Source organism: Culex quinquefasciatus, chromosome 1 (assembly GCF_015732765.1).
Source record: "Culex quinquefasciatus strain JHB chromosome 1, VPISU_Cqui_1.0_pri_paternal, whole genome shotgun sequence".
Lineage (NCBI taxonomy): Eukaryota > Metazoa > Arthropoda > Insecta > Diptera > Culicidae > Culex > Culex quinquefasciatus.
In genome coordinates this window covers 18,202,874-18,230,037 of record NC_051861.1, presented here as the reverse complement: position 1 = coordinate 18,230,037, position 27,164 = coordinate 18,202,874, and the positions used below count along the sequence as shown (strand labels likewise).

Sequence of the window (27,164 nt, the reverse complement as noted above, 5' to 3'; positions counted from 1 at the left end):
ATTATTTAAAAAAAAAACAAATATAAATTCTTCAATCTATAAAATTCCAACATAAAGTTAAAATAATTCTGTAAACCCTTAAATAAGCTAATAAAAGTGATACATAAGTTAGCAAAAGTTCATATATTACCCAAAATCGAAGCTGCTATAAAAATCACTCCCTTATTCGACTGAAGCTTTTAAGTCATTCAAAACTCACATATGGGTCATTCCATCTGAAGCGGAACAGCATTTGAAAATTACCCTCTCCGATCCTGCTCAAATTTGGCAGAGCTGTTGAGGCTATCAAAACATTCAAGAATCCCGAATTTCATCCAAATCGGACCACCCCCTCCATTTTTGTACCTCCCCAAAAAATCGACTTTTTGGCGATTTTTGACCAAACCTCCTAGTTTCCAACGACGATAACTCAGGAACCACAAATCTTAGAGGGTCGGTCTTAGACTCAATTTTGAAGGAAATTGGACGTAGAATCCATTTCCGTGATCAAATTTTTGATTAAATTATTATTTCTACCTGTATTGCGCAATTGAAAACTTTAAATAACCGTATCTCAAAACACCCCAACTTATTTTTTTTATTTGACCATTTGACCATCGTGTTCCCCGGCCAATTTTACATAAGAATCACTTATCGACAGAAATGAATATGTTTCGTTCCAGAGATAACGAATTTTAAAGTTTTGTGTTTTCGAGATTACCTACATCAGCTTCATTCGCCGCATCTGCTAGAAGCACACAGGCGGGCTGATCAATAACTGCTACCTGGTCATTTATTGAAATAATATTTCATCATAAATTATTTATCAAATTGGGCAAAAACTAACTGTATAACACTGTAGGAAACTGGAGTTAAATCGCGAATGTGTATCTGCTAAAAAAATTAATGAAGTGAATTGCTGTGCTAACCCACAGGACAGAGCAATAACGACACACAGTAAAGGGCAGAATTGGATTCCGACCGAGCGAGCAGGAAAATGCAATTAATCTTGTTAGTAACACTGAACAATAAGTGCACGATACATTATTGAGTAAAAAATATGAATTAAAATGAATAAAATTTGTTGATACGTTGTACTCTAGTGAAGGACGATCACAAGGAGTAGGAAAAGGATTTCTGGAAAGTATAAAACTGAAAAATATAAGAAAATCACAAAGTTTGATCTGCTGCAAAGCGGCTAATTCCCCAAATTTAGTTGCGATTATTTCGACACCGTCCGAACAACAGTGTTTTTTTTTCTTCTATCATTCTTGGATTCTTAGAACACAGTACGGCAAGGATTTTTTAGGATTTTTTTTAATTAAATGTACCTTGGCCAAAATCATCTTTTAATCAAATAGGCTCACAATATAAAAATATAAATCGGATTTGCCAAATTATGGTAAAGTGTCAATAATAAACTATAATAATAATAATAATAAAGCAGGTTTTGGGGTTTTTGCTAAATAACACTATTTTGCTACCGCCCATGATAAAGGCCCTAGTCATGGCCTCGGAGGTACTCTAAAACGGTTAGCAACATGTAAAAAACGATGCATTCAAAATAACCCAATAAATATTCCTTTCACAAAAATAGATTGATCAAGGTAAGGGAACAGCATCTAATTCCAGCGTTCCTCTAATGTTGCCATATCAGCGCTTTGGCATTCAATTACAGCTGATTAAAAGCGTTTTCAACTGAAATCGAGTGATAAATAGCTCAATAAGGAGTGAACAAGCAAGTTTCTATCAAAAAATTTGCAAAATTTGTTGTTTAAATAGTGAAAATGAGCAAAATTGGACGAAACTAGGAGCGAGGACTTAACCTGCCAAACATACGAGAATTTTCCTTATTAGTCATTTGAATAAATATTTGCGTAAAATTATAAAAATATAAATTAAATTAATCATCTCCCAGAACACCAGGTAGCAGTTATTGATCAGCCCGCCTGTGTGCTTCTAGCAGATGCGGCGAATGAAGCTGATGTAGGTAATCTCGAAAACACAAAACTTTAAAATGCGATATCTCTGGAACAAAACATATTCATTTCTGTCGATAAGTGATTCTTATGTAAAATTGGCCGGGGAACACGATGGTGACGTCAAATAAAAAAAATAAGTTGGGGTGTTTTGAGATACGGCCGTTTAAAGTTTTCAATTGCGCAATACAGGTAGAAAAAATAAATTAATCAACATTTTGATCACGGAAATGGATTCTACGTCCAATTTCCTTCAAAATTGAGTCTAAGACCGACCCTCTAAGATTTGTGGTTCCTGAGTTATCGTCGTTTGAAACTAAGAGGTTTGGTCAAAAATTGCCAAAAAGTCGATTTTTTGGGGAGGTACAAAAATGGAGGGGGTGGTCCGATTTGGTTGAAATTCGGGATTCTTGCATGTTTTGATAGTATCAACAGACCTGCCAAATTTGAGCAGGATCGGAGAGGGTAATTTTCAAATTTGCACTTTTTCGTGCACAGTTGAGATGGAATGACCCATATTCCAACCAATTTTTCTCTTATCTTAACTCAAAACACCACAAAACGACAATAAACCCCCGTTAAAGGCAGCGACAAAGTCCATAAAATCCTCATTAAACATCCATCTGCCTTCCGGACGCTCAACCCACCCAGAATTCCTGCTAGAAGAGGCTGTTTCCTGGTTGTTAAATCCAGTGTCATCCTGAAATCTGATTCGCACAAAGTATATATGCCGCCGTCGTGTCACCTCGTTAGCCTTCGGCATCGCCATAAAACAAGGATATTGTTTGAAGCGGCAGCTGACGCTGAGAGGAGTGCGAAAAAGAGGGGATTTAGTTTAAAACTTTCAAGGATGGTAGCCCGGTTGGCTCCTCGCGGCGGGATGACTCACGCAGAAAGGATACAGTGTTGACGTTGGTTGAAAAGCGAACGTTTTCTTCCCCCTAGGATGAACTCTTCGAATTTTATTGATTGTGATTGAAAAGTGGAGGGAGCGAGCTTTTGTCTATTTGATTGTGCAATCAATTTCATCGTTCAGTAACGGTTTTATGCGAAGGTTTGACACTGCTGAGTCACTGGGAGGGTTTGGTGAAATGTTCTTTTCGTTTACTGATTAGGAAAGCAAACAAAAGCTCTTGGTGTGACAACTGATGTTGATTTTCGTCAGTCAGATTGCCTTCTGTTGAGGAACATAAAATATAATGTTTTAAATAAACTAAACCAACATTTATTTACTTTTGGAAAGTTTAGTATAACTTTTCAAACTACTATTAAAGAGTTTTTGATGATGTTTTTAAATAAAATTATGGATCTTAGTCATTTGTTAACTTTATTTGACTGAAATTCTCATTGGTAAAACTATTTTAAGGTAGTTCTAAGAGTTACACTAAACTTTTAAAAAGTATATAAAACTTGTTAAACTCGACGCAAAACATTATATGTTTATATTTTGTCACCCAGCATGGTGCCGGCTTTCGATTAGTACCCTCAAACAGACCCGCACCGCACGTCCCACTGAGTCACAGAAAGTTTTATTGAAGCTGAAGTCTGGTCAACATGACATATTGGACCACGACGGTTTGTGGTTACAATGTATTAGGACCGGGGAGACCCCACCCGTCGTGCATGTCTGGCAAGTAATCAGTCCGGGGCACTCGCTCGCTCGCGCCAGGGGTCCCGTGTAATTATGAGTAGTTGTGCGCTGGATTGATTTGCCTATCAGATAAAACCTTCGACAAGCAATTCGTGAGAAAATCATGATATCGGTCTCGTACGACGCCTTCGGTCTCTAGAGAGCTTGGCAGGGGGTTTAGAAGTTTATCAGAGTTTCAATTTCGACGCAAGTCGTACCGCCTAAGTGAACCGATCAGCAGTGCAATAATATATTTCTTAGTGTAATTATTGCCACATTATAGGCATTATGCAAATGGTGCACATACACCGATAGTGAAACAGCTCTATCTGGACATGGTTGCTGGATTGGACGGCTGAATGGCTGGCCGGTCAGTTCCCTGCAATTGGAGACGACGGTTTGTTAGGACTTGAGTTGTTTCCCTGCTCGGGGTTGACAGAACAATTGTATGGTTCGTTTTGGTACGGGGGAATCGGGGCAGGATGGGATTAAATAGATTTTTGGTGGCGAAGTTTGATACGTAAGTGTGAAGTCTGCACAAATCAATCGAAATATAAACTTTTTAACAAAGCTAAGCTTCATTTATCTACTTTTGAAAAGTTAAGTGTAACTTTTTAATCCTTCTCAATTAGGATTTCTTTAATTATTTCGAGTTGAAAACTCTGTTTGTATAACGAGCTGTACATGACATTAACAATAATTTCAAAATGAGTAATAATTTTCTCAGTTAGGATAGTTTGAATAGTTATTCTTAACTTTTTAAAAGTAGATAAATGTACTTTAATTGTTGACAAAACTTTATATTTTGATATTTTTAGGTTCTTCTAAAACCCAGTAATAAATGACACTATTTTTTTTACTCTACCACAGAGTCTTCACCCCATAACACCATTCCCACCCTGAACCCGACCTCTGGCCCAGAACCCAGCACAGTTCAAAGTTGCTTAGCTTTTATCGTTCACATTATAATAACGTGCGCGATTAATCACCATTATAATAAGACATTCGTTCGACTTGTCTCCTGTCTACCGCGGCGGTCCCTACACCCTAGCCCCTCTCGGCTGTGGAGATCGATAAGACGGTGGCCAAAGTAAACACTTTGTAGCAGATCTCTCTGCGGTGCGGTTCCACTTTGTCTCACCGATTGAAGCTGAAGGCTGTAGATTGCTTGGACTGTCAGTCTGCTATCAGGGTGATTAAAACTGAGAAGTTGCGTTCTGCGGAGGAGGTCGAGATATTTGGGTCATTCGCCAACTCTACATTGTTGCGAGGGCAAAATTCGTGTGGGATTTTCAAGAATGTGTCTTTGAAGTGGGTGCTTGCGGGGGCCACTTGGAATGTCAACCCGGGATACAACACGTGCCTGGGGTCTCCTGCGAAAGAATTTCGCGCCAAAACTGCTCGATCAAAACAACAGACATCGAAACCACCTGCTTTCCAGCTTGCAGACAGCTGCATGTGTTCACCTGGCCGCAAGTCGCTTTTTTTTCTGTCAGACAGTCAGAAACGGGAGAATCCCTCGAAAACAAGTTTGACCGGTAGTCCGCGTCAGGTCGTCTTCTTGGAGACGATGCGACGCGAAGTACGCGAAGAACGACGTCGGAAATAAACCGGTACAAATACCTGCTGGCGAACCTGCTACGCGGTGAAACATAACCTTGAAGTCGTAATCGAAGCTGACCGGTTTGCCGACGTTGCAACAATGCAAGTTGCTGGAATGATGCGACAGCGAAATGCTTTTAGACGATTTACTAGAATCAATCAAAGGACAATGACTCACTCCATGGAGGCACACCTGTAGATTGACAGATTGACAGACAGAAGTTCTTACCTGTTCAAGAACCTTAAAGCTATACATAAAGTACTTACTTGAAAAATCTGGATCTTTGACTTCAAACAAAGAAACTTAATGTTAATTCAAAGATATTGAAGTCCGTATTAGAAGTGAGCACAAAAAAAACTAAAATACAGCATAATTTCCCAACATCGTCCACATGTTCCCCAACAGAATCGAACCGTCCTCGCACCCAAAAAGTAAACATCCCGTTACAGTCCAGTGTTCAAATCCATCGTCTTCACAGCGCGATCGCATCTTTGGCGCGTGTTTGGAAATCACTAATCGGCCAAACCAGACTCTTTCAAAACTCCACATTTCGACTGTCCTACATCCGAGAGCATGAGTCAGTCCATCCGTCGTCGTCGTCGTCACAGTTCCACGGAATTCACGCGCTCGTTTTTTTTTTGACGCAATCGATGACGAATGTTGGGACCTTTTCCAGCCTTTTATCGACGTCGTGCCGAAAACGTTTTGGACTAGCTTGCATAATTATGTGGCGAAAACAGTACCCCAAAAAAACGCGACAATCGATAAGTCGGAAATGGTGCCGAAATCGGCCAAGAGAAAAGAGTGTTGGCGGTTTGTGGTGAGAGAAGCAAAAAATAAAAAAATGGAATTGTGAAGGTGAGAAGAAATAACGAAAAAAAAAAAAAAAAAAAAAACAGACAGTCGACGAGATACGACTTTGTGGCCTATGAAATGTTGTGGTGGCCGTTCGAGCTGTTCGATTAGGAGAATGAAAGCTTCGATAAAGGTCGTAGAAACGGTAGTTGGGAACGGATTTAGCTGAGGGTCAAGTCCAGACAAAAGTAGGTCAGCGGAACGTCGGAGAAGGGTGGGATTATAATTAACCTATTGACAGATTGACAGTTGTACTTACCTGAAGTCTCGGGAACAACTCGTACGTTGCACTTTATCGTACTTACCCGAAGTTCAGCGTTGTTACGGGAGAGGCGAAAAAAAAAATCCGCGCCAAATCCGCGCCGCCCTAAAATCCGAAACCGCGCAAAATCCACGCCATTTAAAAAAATATCGCGACCAACAATTAAGAAATTTTATTTTTTATCGAAGAAAAACTAATTCAGAAAGTATTTGATAAAAAAAATCGTTTTATGGTTAAAGGCTCCAAAAGAATGAAAGCAATAAATCCATTTAAAAAAATCCTTAAGAGACGGTCAAGGCAAGGGTCATGAAAAAAAAATCTTCAAAATAGAAAATACAATATTTAAAAACCTAAAAATTTAACTTCAAAAATATAACCTCAATATTAAATCAAAAACTAAAATTATAATATGATAAAATTTTAAATTTCGAAAGTCTAAATATTCAAAATCTAAGAATTTTTATACAGTTTGTAATCCAAAATCCTCGCTAAAATTTCACTCCGAAAGAAATTTAATTTCTGATATTTAAAATAATGTCTTCTCATAATTACAAAATCTCTTACATAAAAAAGGACATCAAAAATTATGGAATTCAAGAATTTAAAAATAAAAACATTTAAGAATTTCCGAATTTTAGTATTTTAGAATTTTAGAATTTTAGAATTGTAGGATTTTAGAATTTTAGAATTTTAGAATTTTAGAATTTTAGAATTTTAGAATTTTAGAATTTTAGAATTTTAGAATTTTGGAATTTTAGAATTTTAGAATTTTAGAATTTTAGAATTTTAGAATTTTAGAATTTTAGAATTTTAGAATTTTAGAATTTTAGAATTTTAGAATTTTAGAATTTTAGAATTTTAGAATTTTAGAATTTTAGAATTTTAGAATTTTAGAATTTTAGAATTTTAGAATTTTAGAATTTTAGAATTTTAGAATTTTAGAATTTTAGAATTTTAGAATTTTAGAATTTTAGAATTTTAGAATTTTAGAATTTTAGAATTTTAGAATTTTAGAATTTTAGAATTTAGAATTTTAGAATTTTAGAATTTTAGAATTTTAGAATTTTAGAATTTTAGAATTTTAGAATTTTAGAATTTTAGAATTTTAGAATTTTAGAATTTTAGAATTTTAGAATTTTAGAATTTTAGAATTTTAGAATTTTAGAATTTTAGAATTTTAGAATTTTAGAATTTTAGAATTTTAGAATTTTAGAATTTTAGAATTTTAGAATTTTAGAATTTTAGAATTTTAGAATTTTAGAATTTAAGAATTTTAGAACTTTAGAATTTATAAGCATAAGGATACTAAAATCATTTAAGATTTGAGATTTTTTTTCTATATTGTTTTGAATTTGATATTGTTTTTAAATTTTGACTGTTTAATTTTGATTTTTTTTAAATATTTTAAATTTTCGATTACCCAAATTTTTGGTATTTAGAATTTCAGATTGCAAAAATTTGAATTTCGAAATTTTAGATTTTTTTAATTACGATTTTAGAAATTTCGAAAAAAAAAATTTATTTTGATTTTTTTTTGTTATTATAAAAACTATGAAAACAATTTTTTTCGAATTTTTGAATTTCTGAAGCTTTGAATTTGGAATGTTTTGATCTTTTTACTTTCGCCAAAAATGTTTAAATTTAGAAAAAAAATATTTCTACCGATTAAATTCCATTCCCACAATTCGAAAGTGGAGGCCAGCTTCTGTTACGTCCAATCAAGGTCATATTTGGCGCCCACCAGAACAAGCCCCAATAATAGTTTTTGTTACACATTCTAAAGTGAATTTCTTAGGGAAAAGTTTGTAATATTTGATTTACAAAATTAAAAATTGAATAAATCCATTATAAAATTAAAAATAAATAAGGTTAAAAATCATTACTCATCATCATTACATCATAACATACAAAAATATAATTTCTACATAATCTTTATCTTTATTTTTCGACGTTTCGTACTAAGAAAATACAAACAAACATTTTCAAAATTGCCATCCGCGCGAAATCCGCGCCTGAGCAAAATAAGCCAGCAAATCCGCGCTATCCTCGCGAAACGCGCCATCCGTAACAACCCTGGAAGTTTCAGGAACAAGGAAATATGATTCAACAATTTAAAGCGACTTAGATCTTGAAGTTCGTACTTCAAGAGAATTATTTCTTTTGACACTCACAAAAAAAGTTTTGTTGAACCCCACAGTGATACTTAAGTTTTGAAGTCCGCACTAGAGGTGAAAAATTTTCACTGAAAATCTTCAGCTTGACTTAAAGGCTTTCTAAACCTGAGCCTTCTCAATCCGAGAAGCTCTACAACGGCCGGTAATTGGATAATCAACCCGTTTCCCACATTTCACTAACCCCTCAAGTGCCAATTGCAAGTGAGTGCACACTTGTTCGACGTAATCAGCCCGACACCCCGCTCCTTGGAATAAATCTCGCAACTTTTTATCTCTTTCGACACCCACCAGGGCCATTGGCGCGTAATTCACTGGAATTGCCGTCCGTTTATGAATGGCTCTCGATACATGTCTCACATAAAAACACCCAACGCAGCTGGGTCGACTGCCACGTGCCACCAAATGTGCGGGACGATGAATAATTTATGTTATTAGCGGGTTTTGCGCACACGCGGGAAAATCCCTTCCTTCAGATTTGCATATCACTGTGAGCGCGAGTTGACCTGGAATGTAGCCTGAATTTCAAAAGTGTCACTTTTGCTGATTAAACAAAGCTCGGCTCACCTCTTACGGGGAGTTCCCCAACAAAGTTGCAGTTTTGCCTGCAGGGCATTTCTGCAAACACGAAATTTTTACCTTAGGGAGGTCGAACACGGGGTGCCCCCGTTGCTTGTTAACTTTTATGCGATTTCAATTTATGCAACTCTGTCAAGTGTGCTCATTTACTTGGGCAAACACAATTGCCACTTGAGCGGAGGTTTAATTAATTGTGGCATAAATTTAGCGCCCGCAAGGGCTCGATGTCCACCGGGTATAAATCTGCCCACACGTTGCACCCGATAGTAATTGAAATATTATATGAGTATTGTTTTATCTAAATCACTCGCCCAGGCGCATTTTGATTACTGTCTGTACCTTACGGGGATTGGCCGCGCCGCACACATGGGTGTGGAAGGACTAAGCCAGCTATGGGTTATTTGACAGACGCGTTGCAGGCAAACTGCAACTGTTGACAGCTTTGACAGATTGACAGAGTGTTCTTACCTGAAAGGGACACAAATCACACCTTAAACTGCAACATAACCGATCCACTTACCTGCTTTGCTTGAATTATACACGAACAAACCAAAGGTACTTTGATTTTGATGTCCGTAATAAAAAACACACTTAAATCTACTGAACCACCTACCTTCAAGCGATTTATTTTAAACCCAAACCAAAGGTACCTCGATTCTGACGTCCGTAATGGAGAAGTTCTCCTTCCAAAACCCCAACAATTTAATATCGGAAACGGCAAAAAAAGCAATTGTAAATAACTGCAGCGCCACGCCCAACCCGGTACCGCAAGCCATTGTAATGGTACTTTTACGAGCCGCTAATGATCCACATTTAATCCGCGTATAGTGGCTCTCGCCACTTTGGGGGCACTCCAACCCAGAGGACATTCTCCGCTGCAAGTGCAATACATATCCGCAGTAGCCGCCGAGCTTTCAACAGGTAGCGCAGCATGTGATTTTAATTGGTTTTTACAGATTTATAACTTCTGGCTAACCCTTGGTGCTTCATGACGCGGGGGGCATTCCCCAACACGGACGTAGAAGTCGAGGTACCTTTTGAGTTATTTCTTATAGTTTTGGTGGCAGGTAAGTGCGTGAGGTTTAGTTCGTAAGAGTTGTTTTAGGGTAAGTACAACTAAATTTTTATTCAGTCAATCTGTCAACGCTGTCAATCTTCTATCATTTGATGGGCTAAGCCTGAAATGCATGACGGTGGAAGTCGAACAGTTATCTGCGCGCGAATCGCGCCATCGGCATTAGTCGGCGACCGCAGCCGCCGGTAGCAAATTACCTGGCACTTGATTTATGAATCATACCGCCAGGGGAAATGTGTTTCTAATTACCACTTCAGAACAACTCGGAACCCGTAAGTCGTGATCATGTTTCCAGTGCGCGTGGCGATCTATCTCCCCTTCGCTGCAACTTTGAAGCAGATCTTTGCTCGTTTTAGGGGACTAATTACTTAATCATGGCGGGTAACGAGATGCCCGGCGTCCGTTGACAAGCGCGATAACCTTCGAAGATTCGAAGGGCCTGACCACGGAGTGCAGCGTTCTCACGGTTCCGATTCGCAAATTGAGCAGGGTAATTGCTGGAGGGTGAAAATGCTACCAAAGATCACCGTTGTAGCTATGTGGCCTCCTATCGGATGATATCTTGGCGTGAAATTATTCAAACAGTTTTTTTTGTACTACAAAATGAAGATGTAGCTGAATCGGAGCATGCCCTTCGGAATTCCGAGATTCCGTAATGCTTGAAAGATTTCACAGGCGCAAATTCAACCATGCAAATCCGAGCTTGAACCGCTCATTTCTTCGATAACAAACAGAGAGAGAAAAACACAATTCCACATACCCAGCGCCGTTGTTGAGCAAGTTATCATTTGCTCGATTGATACGTCCTTCGTGATGCGATTAATTATGAAATCAAACATTGCGAAGCCTCGTGGAAACAGTGGCGGCGATTCCCCGTTTGAAATTGTCGAGACTGCTGATAGAGGGAACTCACGGAAGCGGAACACTGACGGTGCGGAAGCTTTCCAAAGACAGCGAGGGGTCTTTGCGTCTTTTTTCGAAACAAACAACGGACGCAGTGATGTGCCCCCTAGGTGATTGTGGTGAGTTGATCACTAACCCACATAGAAAAATGGGCGGAAAACGGCCAAAAAGCGGGGACGTTTTGCCTGAAAGCGGGCCCGATTTTTAGCACGCTTTTTCCCCTCGTTGTGGCCCATTTCGTGCCAGAATGCAACATTTAGGCGGGCGTTACGCATTTTGCCCGAGCTGTTACGCCCGTCTGTGGCACGCTTCTGGGCACATTTTGACCACGATTACGGGCAAAAAAACGATGGCGGAACGGGGCGCATTTTGGGGGTGCTTCTTCTTCTTTAGTATTTCCGGATTCAGTTTAGAGCGGTTAGGGTGATCAATACAAATAGGGTGACAAAAAAACAAAACAGATTAAAATGTTTATTCAAAAAGTTCTTAAAATTACAATAAAAGTCACTAAACCTACTTAAAACTAGCTTATATAAATAAAAGTTGCATTAATATGTTTAAATGAATTTAAACTGGTCCTATTGTTTTAAATAACTGAATTTGATAAAATTATTTTACTAAACTAACCAAAATAGTTTCAATAACTTTAAATTAGTAGTAATTATTAAAATTTCGTTGAAGTTAGGTAAATTTTGTTAAATTAAGGTAAATTTAGATTAATTGAGTTAAATGTCAAGTTTAGTTTAATGTAGTTAAATACAGTTTAATTGAGTATATTTCAGTTAAATTTAGTTAAATTGAGTAAAATTAATTTAAATTAAGTAAAATCCAGCTAAATTTGATTAAATTTAGTTAAACTTATTTGAATTCAGTTAAATTTAGATGAATTAAGATAAATTTAACTAAATTTATATAAATTTAGTTGAATTCAAATAAATTTATTGTATTTTTCAGTTGAATTTAAAAAAGTTAACTTATATTGAAATAAATTTCGAGAAATCTAGTTAAGTTTGTTTGAATTTGGTTAAATTTATTAAAATTTAGTTGAATGTAGTTAACTGAATTAATTTAAATTGAATTAAACTAATTAAATGAAAAATATGATATTAATTCAGTCAAATTTATTTAAATTTAGTCAAGTTTAGTTAAGATCAATTATATTAAGTTAAATCACGAAAAATTAAGCCTAATTAAGTTAAAATATGTTAAATTAAGTTAAAATTAAGGTAAATAAACTCAAATTCAGATGAGTTCAGTTTATTTAAGTAAAAATAAGTTTTAATAAGTTAAATTCAATGAAGCTTAGTAAAAATTAATAAAGATTATTAATATTTAGTAAAGTTTCGCTTAAAATCAGTTTATTTTTGCTTAATACTTCAATAACTAAACAAAATTAAACCAAATTTAACTATATTTGACTTTTTTTAAACGAAGTTGAAGTTAATTAAATTTGATAACATTTCGTTAAATTTGATAAAGGTAAATTTGATTGAATTGAGTTAAATTTATTTATTTATTTATTTAAATTTAGATAAGTTCAGTTAAAGTAAACTAATTTTAGTTAAAGTAAGTAAAACTAAGAAAAATTGTTTAATTTGTCTAAATTAAGTTGAATAAAGTTTAATTTTATAAAACTTAGTTAAATATAGTTAATCATATTTAATCAGTGGAATTCAGTTAAAGTAAGATAAATTTAAATAAATTTAGTAAAATTTCTTGAATGTTGAATGTTAATTGTTGCTAAATTCAGTTCAATTAAGTAGGATTCGGTAAAATTTAGTTAAATTCAGTTAAACTAAGCTAAATTAAGATAAACTAAGTTAAATTTGATTAAATTAAGTTAAATAGGGTTTGCTAAGTATAGTTAAATATACAGAAATTTAGTTAAATTAAGTAACATTAAGATATATTTAGATAGATTAAGTAGAATTAAGAGAAAATTTAGTGAAATAGAGTTTAATGAAGTTGAATTAAGTTAAATTATGTAAAATGTTGCTAAATTTAGTAAAATTTAGGTAAACTAAGTTAAATTACGTCAAATTGAATTTAATTAACATAAATTAAGTTGAAATAAGTCAAATTAATTTAAATTTACTTAAATTAAGCTCAATTAAATTAAATTTGTTTAATTGAGTTAAATTTAAATAAATTAAGAACAAATAGGCTAATTAAGTAAATACAAGTAAAATAAGTTTAATTAAGTAAAAATAAGTGAAGTTTTACAACATTAATTTAAACAAGGTTCAATTTTGTTAAAGTTCGTTTAACTAGGTAAAATTAAGATATATTTATAAAAATGAATAAGCAGAATTCTAAAATTAAGTTACATTTAGTTTAATTAAGTAATATTAAGTAAAGTTAAGTTTAATTTAGTGAAATTAAGTTGAAATCAGTGAAATAAAGATAAATTTAGTGAAATAAAGTAAAGTTTAGTTAAATTGAGTTAAATTTTGTTGAATTTGGCTAAATTTAGTTAAATTATGTAAAATAAGTGGAATTAGGTTGCATTTAGTAAAATTAAGTTGAATGAAGTTACATTTGGCTAAATTTATCTAAATATAGTAAAACTAAGTAAAATTAGGTTAAATGTTGTTAATTTTAATCAATTGGACTACATTAGAAGAACATAATTTTACCTAATTTTACTATATTAAGATAAATTTAGCGAAATTCAACTTTATTCAACTTAATTTTACTTTATTTAACTTAAATCAGCTTAATTTTACTAAATTCAGCTTGATTTTACTTAATTTAACTAAATTTAGCCAAATTCAACTAAATACTACTTAATTGAGCTAAATTTCAAAAGTTTAACTAAACATAACTCAATTTCACTAAATTTTACATGATTTTACTTAACATAACGAAATTTAACTTAGTTTTACAGATTTTACAAAATTTTACTAAATTCAGAAACATTTTACAAAATGTAACCATTTTTGATTAAATTGAACTAAATTTAGTAGATCTCAGCTATTTGTTTTTTCTAAATTTAAAACAATTTCACATATTTAGCTGAATTTAGCATTAGTTTACTAAATTTAACTACATGAACCTAGTTTAACTTAATTTTGTTAATTTTTTACAAAATTTTACTTAATTAAACGTTTTATACTTGTTTCTACTTAAATTTTCCTTGATATATTTCAATTCAACTCAATTAAGCAAATTTAAACTAAATTTAAATAATTTAGCTAAATTTAACTAAATTTTACTTACATAAACTTTTTTCAATTCAATTTAAGTTAATTAAACTTAAATTAACGTAAATGTACTTAATTTACCTAGTTTTAACTAAATTACACTGAATTAAACTAAATTTAACTTAATTTACTTAAATTTTACTTAATATAACATAATCTTACTCAATATTGCTTAATTTTGCACAATTGGAGTAATTTTCCTTGCTTAATCTTAATTTTACATAATTTATAATTTTGTAAAATAAAGTTGAATTTAATTTGGTAAAATAATGTTTGATTTTTTAAATTTTTGTAATTGATTTGAATTTAGTTGATTTGATTTCATTTCAATTTAGTTTAATTGATTAATTTAGTAAAATTGAATATAATTTAGTTAAATTTTGTAATAATCAATTTAATTGATAAAATTTTAGTAAAATTTTTAAAGAATAGTTCGATTGAATATAAATTAATTTAATTGATGAAAAATTATTTAAAATTCGCTTAACTGATTTAAGTTTAATTAAATTGATTTTTAAATTAAGTTAAATTCATTCAGATTTAGTTAAATTAATTAAAATTTAGTTAATTTGATTTGAACTTATCAAAATTAGTTTGTTTTTTTGTAATTTCTTGGTAAATTTATTAAAATTTAGTTTAATTTAAGTAAAATAAATTAAAATGATTGCCTAAATTAGTTCAAGATTGTTAATTTTCGTTAATCACAGTAATAATCACTCAAAATTGCAAAAGTTAAAGAAATTAACTTACATTTTTAAGTTAGTTAAATTAGGTTACAAGATTTTGTTCAGTTTAAAATAAATTTAGTTTAATGAAATAAATTTAGTTAAATAATTAAATTCAGTTAAATTAGGACAAATTTAGATTAATTTATTAACAATTTGATGAATTGATTTGATTTTTTTAAAGTTAAATTTAGTTACATTTAGTAAAAATTATTTAAATTAAGTTAAATTTTGTTGAATTTGGGTAATTCAGATAGATATAGTAAAAATAACCAAAATTTAGTTTTGTTAATTTATTAAAAATTTTTTTTTTTTTAAATTGGTTCAATTCAGTCAAATTTATTTTAATTCAATTAAGTCAAATTTATTAAATTTCAGTTCGAATAAAATTAGAATATTTTTATAAATAATGATACATTTAGTTAAAATTAGGTAAATTTGGCTAAATTTAGTTAAATTGAATTAGTTAAAAATTATTAAATGATTTTGGTTTAGTTAAGTTATATATATTTCAAGTAGGTTAAATTTAATAAAATTTTGTTGAATGAGGCTGAATTAAGTAAAACATAGCGAAATTTTGCTAAATTTTGTTAAATTGAGTTCAAAGTTCAATTCAGTTATATCCAGTAAAATTTAGTTGAATTCCGTTATTTTTTGTTAAATTTAGTTAAAATAGGAAAAAAATAGTTTAATTAAGCTTCATTTATTATAGTTTATCATTTATTATTATTAGGATCATTTATTTATAGTTTATCATTTATTATTATTAGGATTAATTTTAATTTGAATTGTTTAATTAAATTTAGATACATTTAGAGAAAATTAGCTAAATTTGTTGAAATTTAGGTAAATTTAATCAAATTTAGTTGAATTCAATAAAATTTTGTCAATTTTTTTATTTATGTTTAAATTAAACCAAATTCTACCAAATCTAAATAAAGTATGCTAAATTAAATATAATTCATGAAATAATATTAAATTAAACTCAATTTTACTAAATTTAATTCAATATAACTAAATTTAATTTAATTGAACAAAATTTAACTTAATTGAACTTAATTTAACTGAATTTTACCAAATTTAATTGATTTCAATTAAATTTAGCTACATTTAACAAAATTACACTATTTTTACGTAATGTTGATGATGTTGATAATTAAACTAAAAATTTCAAATTTAAATCAAACTAAATTAAAAAATTAAATAAATTTAACAAAATTAAATTATCTTAAAAAGAACTTAATTTTACTAAATTAACGAAACTAAATGGAATTAAACTTAATTTCATTTAAATTAACAAAATTGAACAAAATTTAACTAAATTTTTTTAATTTTTTTATTAAGTAAACTTTAGTAAAATTTTGCTATGTTTAGTTCAATTTAGTTTAATTAAGCTAAATTTAGTTCAATTTAGTTAAATTCCGTTAAATTTCGTTAATTAAGTTAAATTAATTTCATTTCAGTTTTATTTTTTTTTAATTTATTATTGTTTAGTTTGATTATAATTTGAAACTATTATTTAAATTTGGATAAATATATTTAGTTAAATTTAGATACATTTAGTTTAAATTTGTGAAATTTTGTTAAAGTTTAGTTAAAATGAATAAAATTTAGTTTTATTTGGTTAATTTTAGTTAATTTCAGTGAAATTTAGTTTTATTTTATTAAATTTATTCAGTTCAATTCAATTCAGTTAAATTTAATTTAATTTAGTTTAAATTTAGTGAAAATATTTAAAAATTTGTTAAAATTCGTATATTTATTTTGAGATTCTGTAGTCTTGTTTTTTTTTAGTTTTTTTTTGTCATTTTGTTGTTTTTTATGATCGTTGTTATGTATTCTTGGATTTTACTTTATTATTATTTTTACATTCTTTTATTTTAATATCATTAATAATATACTTAATCTTTTGTATTTTTTTTGTTTTAGCCGGTTTGAGTATTTGCTTGCTATTAAAAGATGTGTTCTTATATTTTTTTGTGTGTTTTGCATTGTGGTTGTGTATTTTTATCTTTTTTTGGTGGCTTAAGATTTTATGTTGTTTGTGTTTTATCTTTGTATTTTTTTATTTTTTTGATTTTTATAATTGTGTATAGTTGCTTTATTTTGCTTGTATAAATAAATTTGTGTTTTTCACTTCTATTTTTTTGTCTATCGATGACTTGATTTGGGGTAATCGATGGCCCAGTTAGTGAACGGGAACCACACACCACCATCACACACTGAACCCCGCTGTGCTGAATCTCTGCAACATCTGGTGCTGATGAAGGATTGTGCTAGGACTTCAGCACCGCAGGATCGTACTTGAAGGTTGTCGCTGTCGAATTCCCCGGAACATGGCATCGGCCTTAACTCCAGGTACCCGAACGATCACTGCGTGCGGTGACAATCGCTTGGCCAGCGAAACCGGCTACTCCACAACCGGCGTCTTTGGCCGCACATTTTGGTCCCGAACGACGACGTCGCTCCCATACCATGGCAGCAGGCGGTTCAATCGGGAAAAGAGAACGTTCGCGACAGGACGTTTTCGTTTTAAACTCGCCACGGCGAGGACGACCCCAGAGAGAAGAACCCAATCGTCACGTTGAGCGGCTGGGTATGGTCTGGGCCGTCGGATTGAGGGGACACTGCTGCATGACACGCTCGATGAGGGATTCACTTTGTTGGGCTGGACTTGGGGATGCGGTCGCGGTAGTGAGGGCGGAATGATGACACGTTTCACGTTTCTGGGTTCCTCGATGCGGTCATTGTCGTCGGAGAAGCCGTGATGTTCTCCGACCGGGTTGGAGGTGGGAGACGGGTGGCAGCGGGTCGAGGTTAACGTTTTGCTGAAATAAGTAAAATAAACAGTCAGTAATCTAAGGTTCAACTTCTATAAATCTTTTACTCACCATCGCCTCAGACGGCCGCTTCACATTGGTTCTCCACCATATCTTCTGCACCCCAATCCGGTCAACCGGTGCGGAAAATGGCAAACGTCAGCGACGTCTTCTTCGCCGGCGTAACCCGCTTCCCCCGGGAACGAAATTGAACTCTCCAGCCGTGGCCTCCTTCAGTCTCCGATTCCTGCTCCATTCCGGACACTCCTGGAGAACCGATTTGCATCTCACTGGGGAAGTCTTCGGCGCCGGTTCTCGCATTGCGGACGTGCTTCAAACCGCGCGGACGCAGCTTCTTTCTACGTTGGGCGACTTCTGGATCGGGGAAACCGGGGAAACGCGGCCGGGGGAACTCCGGAACACGTCCGCGAGCTTTCTTTGTTGGAACTGGTGATGACGACTAAACACGTGAAATTGCAAATTTTTGACAGCTGCTGGTCGCGTTACGAAAGGGGATTGTGTGCGTGAGAGCGGCAAAGAACAAATATGTTGGTATGTGTGTGCAAAACAAATATACAATTTTTTAAGGATTGTGTCCATACTAAAGCGTCTTAACTGGCCCTGGCGATGCCCGATAATCGCCCGCAGCCCCCCCTAAAGTTAGAGTGGGAACCGGAGAGTCATTTGGCTCGGTTGTTGACAAGTCTCACGGAATGAGACTTTTTTCATCTGATAGAAATGGCCTTTGACAAGCAAATCTTAAATTAACTTTTAGTCTTATGTTAGATTTATTGACTGTCTGACAGATTTACATTTCTAGTGTTTTTTTAAAGATCCTATTTATAAGCTATGGGATTCCTTATGTTTATAAGACCTAGATTTATACTTACATGATACCTCTGGAATTACCAACTAATGTTGCACTAAAATGTACTTACCCGATTCACTCAGTTACTATCGATGTACCTCTAAGCGAAAGCTATATATTGAAGTCCGTATTAAAAGTGATCATTCTCAATTATTGCTATGTTAAACAAAAACCTAACCTCAAATTACCTCTCTCCCTCTCGTTCCAGGCCGCGTCGGCTCGACCCCGGACAAGGGCGTCCCGGACATGACCTGCATCTCGGACATTGACGAGAACGGAATCAACCACAACCTGAAAGTGCGCTACGAGCGGGACCAGATTTATGTATCCTTTTCAACAAAGCTGAAACAAAGCGAAGCAAGAAAAAATGGGGGTTTCAAAACAACTGACAGAAAAAACATGTTCTCAGAAACGTCGGAAGCAGTCGGCAGAACAAATTTGTCATATTTGTTGGATTTTTTGTTCGAGCGAACGGTCCATCAAAGGGTTTTTCGAGAGCTGTTATTTTTTTACGAGACAGCTGAGAATTGGTTGATGAATGGAGGCAGATTTTCGGCTGAGTTTGGGGGGCGCTATTTTCATCATCTTCATCGTTCATCCAGAACTGCTTATTTTTTGTGTTATAAGAAGGGAAAGGGAAAAAATATCTACACGCTAAACGATGAATGGTAATGGGATTACATGGGCTATATTTCACAAACTTTGAGGCGAGGTAGATAAAGGTACATTATATGGTCTTTTCCGTGCAACTTTATAAATTTCGTTCCGCGTTCTGGCTAAACGGTGGGTTTAAGTCTTCGTCTAGTGGAACGTGTAGAATTAAAGCTGTGGTGGGAATCAAAAAGGGGTAAAATAACTTTGAGCAGTTTGAGTTGAAGTGAGGGATTTACTAGTTAAGTGTCCACAACAATGTTGATTTCTTGAGAAAATGATATGCTTTTGACTAGAATTTAGCTATCTTCGTGAATGTTTGATGAACTACTGAAGCACAATAAATGTTTTGCCATTGATACACATTAGGAAACAGAACATTTCAGATATTTGTGCCAACGATGACGAACAATTGACAGATTGACAGAAACACTTGACCTTCTCACGTTTTCACTTCACTGTTTTCACTATTGTCTTATCTGAAAGTATTTTTAAAACTGGGACCGCTTTCCGGATTCATATTTGATTGACTTACCTGCTTCTCACAGCAATTCAGCATTTCACACCACTTAATATCATTTCTACCTTCGATTTTGAAGTCCGTACTTGGAATGAAATTCCCAAATTTCACAGCCAAACAGATTTCAAGAGTCAACCTCTCAGCAATTATTTACGACCAGCTTCCTGCAAAACAGTGACCCGTGGGAGTCACATCGTTGCCGTCGTCGGTAGTTCATTGTACTTGTTCAACTCCACAACAACAACAAAAAATTAACCCCCGACGACACGTGTTTATTTATGGTGGCACCCCCGTCGTCGTCTTCGTTGGTTGGCCTTTTTACCCAAAGTGTGTCACAGAAGAACTGAAAATCCACGGTATAATGAGGACGTAAATGCCCCGCCGTCCAAATGAACAAGTGAGAGTGGTTTTATGAACTGGCGAGGAACAAAAAAGCCCGTAAATAAACGGGTTGCCCACGCGTGTTTATTTCAATTTCATAACAGCCATATGTGGGACTGCTGGCTTTGGTTGGCTGGCGCTGTACTGCGCTAAATGGTGGCCAAGAGTGGTGTGAATTATGTCCCACATAAATGCACTGTTGTTTCCGTGACAAATTTGGAACACACGGCGTGCGGAGAGCATGCACGTCAGTTGGGGTCATGTTGGTGAACAAAGAGTCGCTGGCTGGAAAGGGTTAAGCGTTAGCTTGTCAAATTTTGATTGAATCGAGTTGCTGCAGCAAATTAAATTAAAAGTTTCACACAGTCCCGAGCATTTGGTACGGTATGTCCATGCATCATTCCTCCCCTGTGGATTCTGTGAAATGTGATCCGTGCACAGAATCTTCTCTGCGGTTAATTCAACGTAGTAGGCCTGACCACTTTAATGAGTGGAATAAAGCTCACTTCAACTGGTTTTTATACATTTACGTCCGTAATAGAGATAAAGCTATGTACGATATTTGCAATGAAATTTGGATAGCCTACTTTTAGGCGTCTATTTTGGGACCACCCAAACCAAGGGATACCGTCCAAATCAACCTCGAATTGCTTTGCATCGCGCGGAGTGAGAAACTCAACGAATATGGTGGACGACACCAGTTCGTCTCCAAAGATGCCAATGAATTCCCTTGTGTCCTCATCGTGATCTCGCAATTGGATGTGAGGAGAGTTTGATGTTGGGAATGATGACTATGAATTGTTGAACCTAGATTTGGTGATTGATTGATGGCGAATGTAGATTGAAAACTAAGAACACGTGATCTAGATATTTAACAACAATTTATATATACGTCACAACGCACCAGAAGACAAAAAATACCGACAAACGTCATAAATCTCCTTGAAAAATGCCGCCCAGCTATCAATAATTAATTTCTTAACTCAATAAAAGAATCCACACCAGAGGTGTTAATTGAAAAATGAGCTCACATGTGTTGTGAGTGTGTGTGCGCTCCCAATTGGATAATTTTCACTCATTGACTAATCAAACGTGGATGAAGACGATCACCTGTGAGGAAGCACCGCGCGGCGCAACACACACCAGGTGTGGGGAGAAAATGACGATAAACTCTTCCACTCACGTGTGGATTGCGGCAGGATTTAATGATGAGAAATTTTGAAAAATTGCCACTTTTTTAATTGCCGTCTGTGGGAGAGGGGGTAAGCAAATGTACAATAATTGTAAGCGGGGTTTAACTTAAACTTTGAGCAATTTGGGTGGATTTTAATTGTAATATTTTGCATAGGAGCAGTTCTCTAGGATTTCGGTCATTCGATTTTTTTTGTATTTTTTAATCCGACTGAAACTTTTTTGGTGCCTTCGGTATGCCCAAAGAAGCCATTTTGCATCATTAGTTTGTCCATATAATTTTGATTTGATTTGATGTGTTAACCAACAGGGCCACAAGGATGACCTATGTAGCGGTTGCCTAGAATTACAGTGGCTCAGACTTAAAGGGAGCATCTTCAAATTACTGCCGTATGAAGGGCCAAAAGGGGGTGGTTGGACGCGAACGAGCAAAATCACTCACGGTGTCCTCAGGGGATGAGAATCTCCTTCCGACAGTAACCTCCAATAACTCCGAAAAAAGTCTGACAAAGCTGAAAAACAGGGCTCGCACCCTGTTGGGGGCCTAAAAGGGCGCGGCAGACAGCTGGAAACTGACAGAGGTCAATAGATGTAGTAATTAGACATTCCTTACGAATTGAATAATTAATAAACTATTTTCCCCTTTTGACGTAGTTTTGGTCTTCCACTATCCACATCCAGTCTCCGCCATTACAGCATACCGTCCACTGCCCTGATGCTCCCTTCCCGATCCCCGGCTTTGGTTCTAACTACTAATAAAAAGGAAAATCATAGATGAGAATAGGTCAATGCGGATGGAGAGCAAATCGAGCTCAGTATCCCCTCACATAGACTGGTAGTAAGTGTGAAAAAAGCAATGGAAAATGTAAAGATAAGAAGAAAAATTAAAAATATAGAACGTCAATGCGGATGGATCGATGATCCCCTCACAAGGACATATAAGAGACAGATGGTAGGAAGAGAAAAAGAAGAATAAAAATGCAGGAATAAGAAATAGTCAATTCGGATGGAGAGCAATTGTGACTCTTCCCTCACAAAGACATCAATATAGAAAAATATTCAACACGCTACTTCAATCATCATGGTAGTAAATGGATTGTTAATATGTCAGAATAAACGAAGAGTCTTTTGGTGATAATAATAATGGAAAGATCTCACCGAATCACGAACTCTTCAAAAAAGGAGCTATCTGCAGCCAGCAACCATTTCCGCCAAACTTGACCCATTCGGAAGATGATCGTCAGCGTCTGGGTTTTCTTCGATTTTGTAGGCAACCGGAAATTGACCGGGTGCATCCAGCAAAATCTTCTACTGGGACTTCTGCGGGACCGGAATCACAGGAACACATGAAAGGCTCCTCAGTTGCTTGCGTTGATGTGAAGTCGACGAACAATTATCGCTTCTTATACAATTCTTCCTTTACCAATTTTTAGATTAATAATTCCCCATAGATTTTTCATTTGAAATTCGAGAAAAAGAAACTTATTCAACATTTCGCGATTTCTTCACATTCTTCGGAGGATTCCACCATGGTCATTACCCTCGAAATGCCACTATGACCTCGGATCTATCTATGACCCCCGTCTTCGGACTGGTTTGGTCCACACATCACAAAACAGGCCTGTCACGACACTGCTGACTACAAATCTACTAGAATCATTCACATAACAGCAATTGGCGCTTCGCAAAAACCCCAGAATTTTCCTTTATAAACTTCCAAAAGATTCACTCTAGCGACCCAGGAGATTTTTTTTAAAGGCATGAGTTCTTTTCCTTTTGTAGACCCGAATTGTGGAGGACACTCTTAATTTTCCTCGGAGAACTAAAAGTACGCAGGAGGGAACCACGAAACGAAACGTAACCGACGACAAGAATAAAGAAATTTTTCTCATTAGTTTGTCCATATAATTTTCCATACAAATTCGGCAGCTGTCCATACAAAAATGATGTATGAAAATTCAAAAATTGTGATCGAGGTATTACGGTTTAATTATTTTGACTAAAACTTGATTTTATAATTTTTATATATGTGCATGTGTATGCAATACTCATCGAAATCGACTTCATTTTTTGTCAAATTTGAAAAAACTGAAATTTTGAACCGTTTTCAAATCAGTGACTTTTTGATGCACACAAAGGCCAAACATTTCAATATTGACCCACCATTTTCTATCGTCAATATCTCAGCAACTTGGTCCGATTTTCAATGTTAATATATGAAACATTTGTGAAATTTTCCGATCTCTTCGAAAAAATATGGAATTTTCAAATCAAGACTAACATTTCACAAAGGCCAAACATTCAATATTACGCCCTTTTAAAATGTTTGTCTTGATTTGAAAATTCGAAAAGATCGGAAAATTTCACAATTGTTTCATATATTAACATTGAAAATCGGACCATTAGTTGCTGAGATATTGACGATAGAAAATGGTGGGTTGTTTGGGTGAAACTTAGAAAACATCAATTTTCCTGTTTTTAAACCTTTGCATTGCAATATCTCAGCAACTAAAGGTCGTATCAACATAGTCCGAATAAGCAAAATATAGAGAATTTTCTCAGCTTTTCAAAAATATTTTTTTCAAAACTGGGCAAACATGTGCACTAATTTTAAAAAATGAAAAACTGCGACTATTTTCAAAAAAGTCACTTAAATATGGCTATAACTTGAAAACGGTGCACTTAATCAAAATTTTAGTAAAGTACTTTTTGATTGCAAATTTGATTTTACATCGAAAAATGAAGTTGAAAATTTTTACGACCAAAATTTCGATTTTTTGAAAAATCAGTATTGATTAAAAATTCATAACTCGGTCAGTGATTTTTGCACAACCTGGAAATTTCTGAAAAGTTGGCATTTTATGTCTTCTAAAACATATCAAAAAAAAAATAATTAAAAATAGTGTTTTTTGTAAATCAAGTTTTAGTGATAAAAGTTAAATAAAAAATCACCAAATTTTTTTACCGTGTATTTTTTCCAGTGTAGTCCGTATCCATACCTACAACTTTGCCGAAGACACCAAATCGATCAAAAATTCCTTCAAAAGATACAGATTTTTGAATTTTCATACATCATTTTTGTATGGACAGCTGCCGAATTTGTATGGAAAATTATATGGACAAACTAATGATGCAAAATGGCTTCTTTGGGCATACCGAAGGCACCAAAAAAGTTTCAGCCGGATTAAAAAATACAAAAATTAAAATTGAAGAAAAAAGACCGATTTCGTAGAGAATTGCTCATAGTTTAAAATGCAATTTAAGTTAGAATTTTTCAATTCAATTCGGGTTTATTTGTAAATAATCAAGTTAAAATGAGTTCATTTACGTACATAACAGAGTTTTGGAGTTCCTTTCAGCTAGAGCGTCCAATTTCCCGTCCCGGGAATTCCCGGGATTTCCCGGAAAAAAATATTTCCCGTTTCCCGGGAAATTTGTAAATTTCCCGGGAATTCCCGAAATACAAGCAGAAGTATATATTTTCCTACCTTTTTGGCACCAATGTTTTGAAATTATACAAAAAATAATAATTGGAGAACCTGATTTGATTTTATTTATTTTCATCTACTGTTCATATTGAACTTATCAGCTTGTCTGTAAATTTAATGTCAAGGTTTAATTCAGATAATATTTATTTCTGAAGCATTCACCACTAGGAATATTGTTTGCTTATATGTTGGACCACAAAACTTACGCTGTTACGGAATGAATATAAACTATTTTATTTTTGACAACCTTTTTTAATGGTTTTTTGTAATATCATTTGAAAATAAGATATTTACATCTTCCGGCCAAGATCAACATTGAGATTTGTTTGACTTTTCTTATCTTGAACATGTTGGATGAAAATTGAACTGATATAATTATTTTTTTTAAAAAGGTTTGTGTGAGAAGAATTTGTTTCTAAGTATTCGAGAAATTACAGATTGAAGTTATAAATTCAAGAATTACGTTAGCTACCAAGGGCGTAAGAGGGTTATATATGAAAAAATATCGTTGAATTTCAACCCCTTTTAAATACTCAAAACTATTTTAGTCTAAATAATTTATTAGGCTGAATACCATTACCATATAACTAAAATCATATCATAAATCCATGAAAACCCATTAAAAATACTTCATATCATATGAAATTTTCCCAAAGAATGCAACTATATTTTAAAAACTCGATCCAAATATTTGAAAAATTTGAGCTGTGATTTCATGAAACAGTGTTTCAAGTTAAAAAGCGCTAGAAATTAGATTTTTAAGGTAAATTCAATGATTATTTATTTATTCACAAGTTGAATTTTTTGATTTTTTATGTTAACTTTATGGAGACAAATTTAAAAGCAATTTAATGGTTGTGGAGCAACGATTTTTGCTATCCAAACACTTCGATTTAAAAAATTCATTAGGGACGATTTGAAAGATTTAAAAATTAGAAAGTTTATATATTTTCTCAAAGTTACATGATTTTTTACAAGCAGTCAAGCCATTAATTGATCCTCACACTCATTTTGACCATTAAAGTTGCTGTTCTATACAATTTCGTTGCAAAAGATTAATCAGAAACAGGATTAGAATAATTTTCGTTATATTCAAATTTCCCGGGAATTCCCGGGATTTCCCGGGATTTCCCGGGAAATTTGTTGAAAATTTACCGTTTCCCGGGAATTTTGTAACCCCGGGAAATTGGACGCTCTACTTTCAGCTGTGTGTTACATCGTAGTTCAATCGAAGACATTATTACTTATAACTATTGAATAGACAAGAGTAAGAAACACTATTTTTGTTTTATTTTTTCAAAAAACCTCTTTTGGCTAATGGCCATATCTCGAAAACAAAAAAATGATAGAGGGGTAATTCTCTACCAACTCACACGAAATCGGGAAAAGTTGCCCCGACCCCTCTTCGATTTGCGTGAAACTTTGTCCTAAGGGGTAACTTTTGTCCCTGATCACGAATCCGAGGTCCGTTTTTGATATCTCGTGACGGAGGGGCGGTACGACCCCTTCCATTTTTGAACATGCGAAAAAAGAGGTGTTTTTCAACAATTTGCAGCCTGAAACGGTGATGAGATAGAAATTTGGTGTCAAAGGGACTTTTGTGAAAAATTAGACGCCCGATTTGATGGCGTACTCAGAATTCCGAATAACCGTATTTTTTATCGAAAAAAACACTAAAAAAGTTTTAAAAATTGGGAAATTTAATGTACTTTTCGAATCTACATTGTCCCAGAAGGGTCATTTTTTCATTTAGAACAAAATTTTTCATTTTAAAATTTCGTGTTTTTTTCTAACTTTGCAGGGTTATTTTTTAGAGTGTAACAATGTTATACAAAGTTGTAGAGCAGACAATTACAAAAATTTAGATATATAGACATAAGGGGTTTGCTTATAAACATCACGAGTTATCGCGATTTTACGAAAAAAAGTTGGTCGTCATCGATCATGGCCATTCATGGTCACCCGCGACAGACACGGACGACGAAACAAAGAGAAACGCAAAAAGTAACTTTTTCAAAACTTTTTTCGTAAAATCGCGATAACTCGTGATGTTTATAAGCAAATCCCTTATGTCTATATATCAAAATTTTTGTAATTGTCTGCTCTACAACTTTGTAGAACATTGTTACACTCTAAAAAATAACCCTGCAAAGTTAGAAAAAACACGAAATTTTAAAATGAAAAATTTTATTCTAAATGAAAAAATGACCCTTCTGGGACAATGTAGATTCGAAAAGTACATTAAATTTCCCATAAAATGACATGTTCCAAAATTTTTTACA

At 34.0% G+C, this 27,164-nt stretch overlaps 1 protein-coding gene across 1 annotated transcript in view; it reads left to right on the top strand.

Annotated features, from left to right (window-relative positions):
• LOC6035419 (myosin-I heavy chain) overlaps window positions 1-27,164 on the top strand; it is an 82,332-nt gene that overhangs the window by 27,337 nt on the left and 27,831 nt on the right. Inside the window, 1 exon segment of the mRNA XM_038263340.1 lies at window positions 18,860-18,975. Coding sequence (XP_038119268.1) covers window positions 18,860-18,975 — 116 coding nt within the window.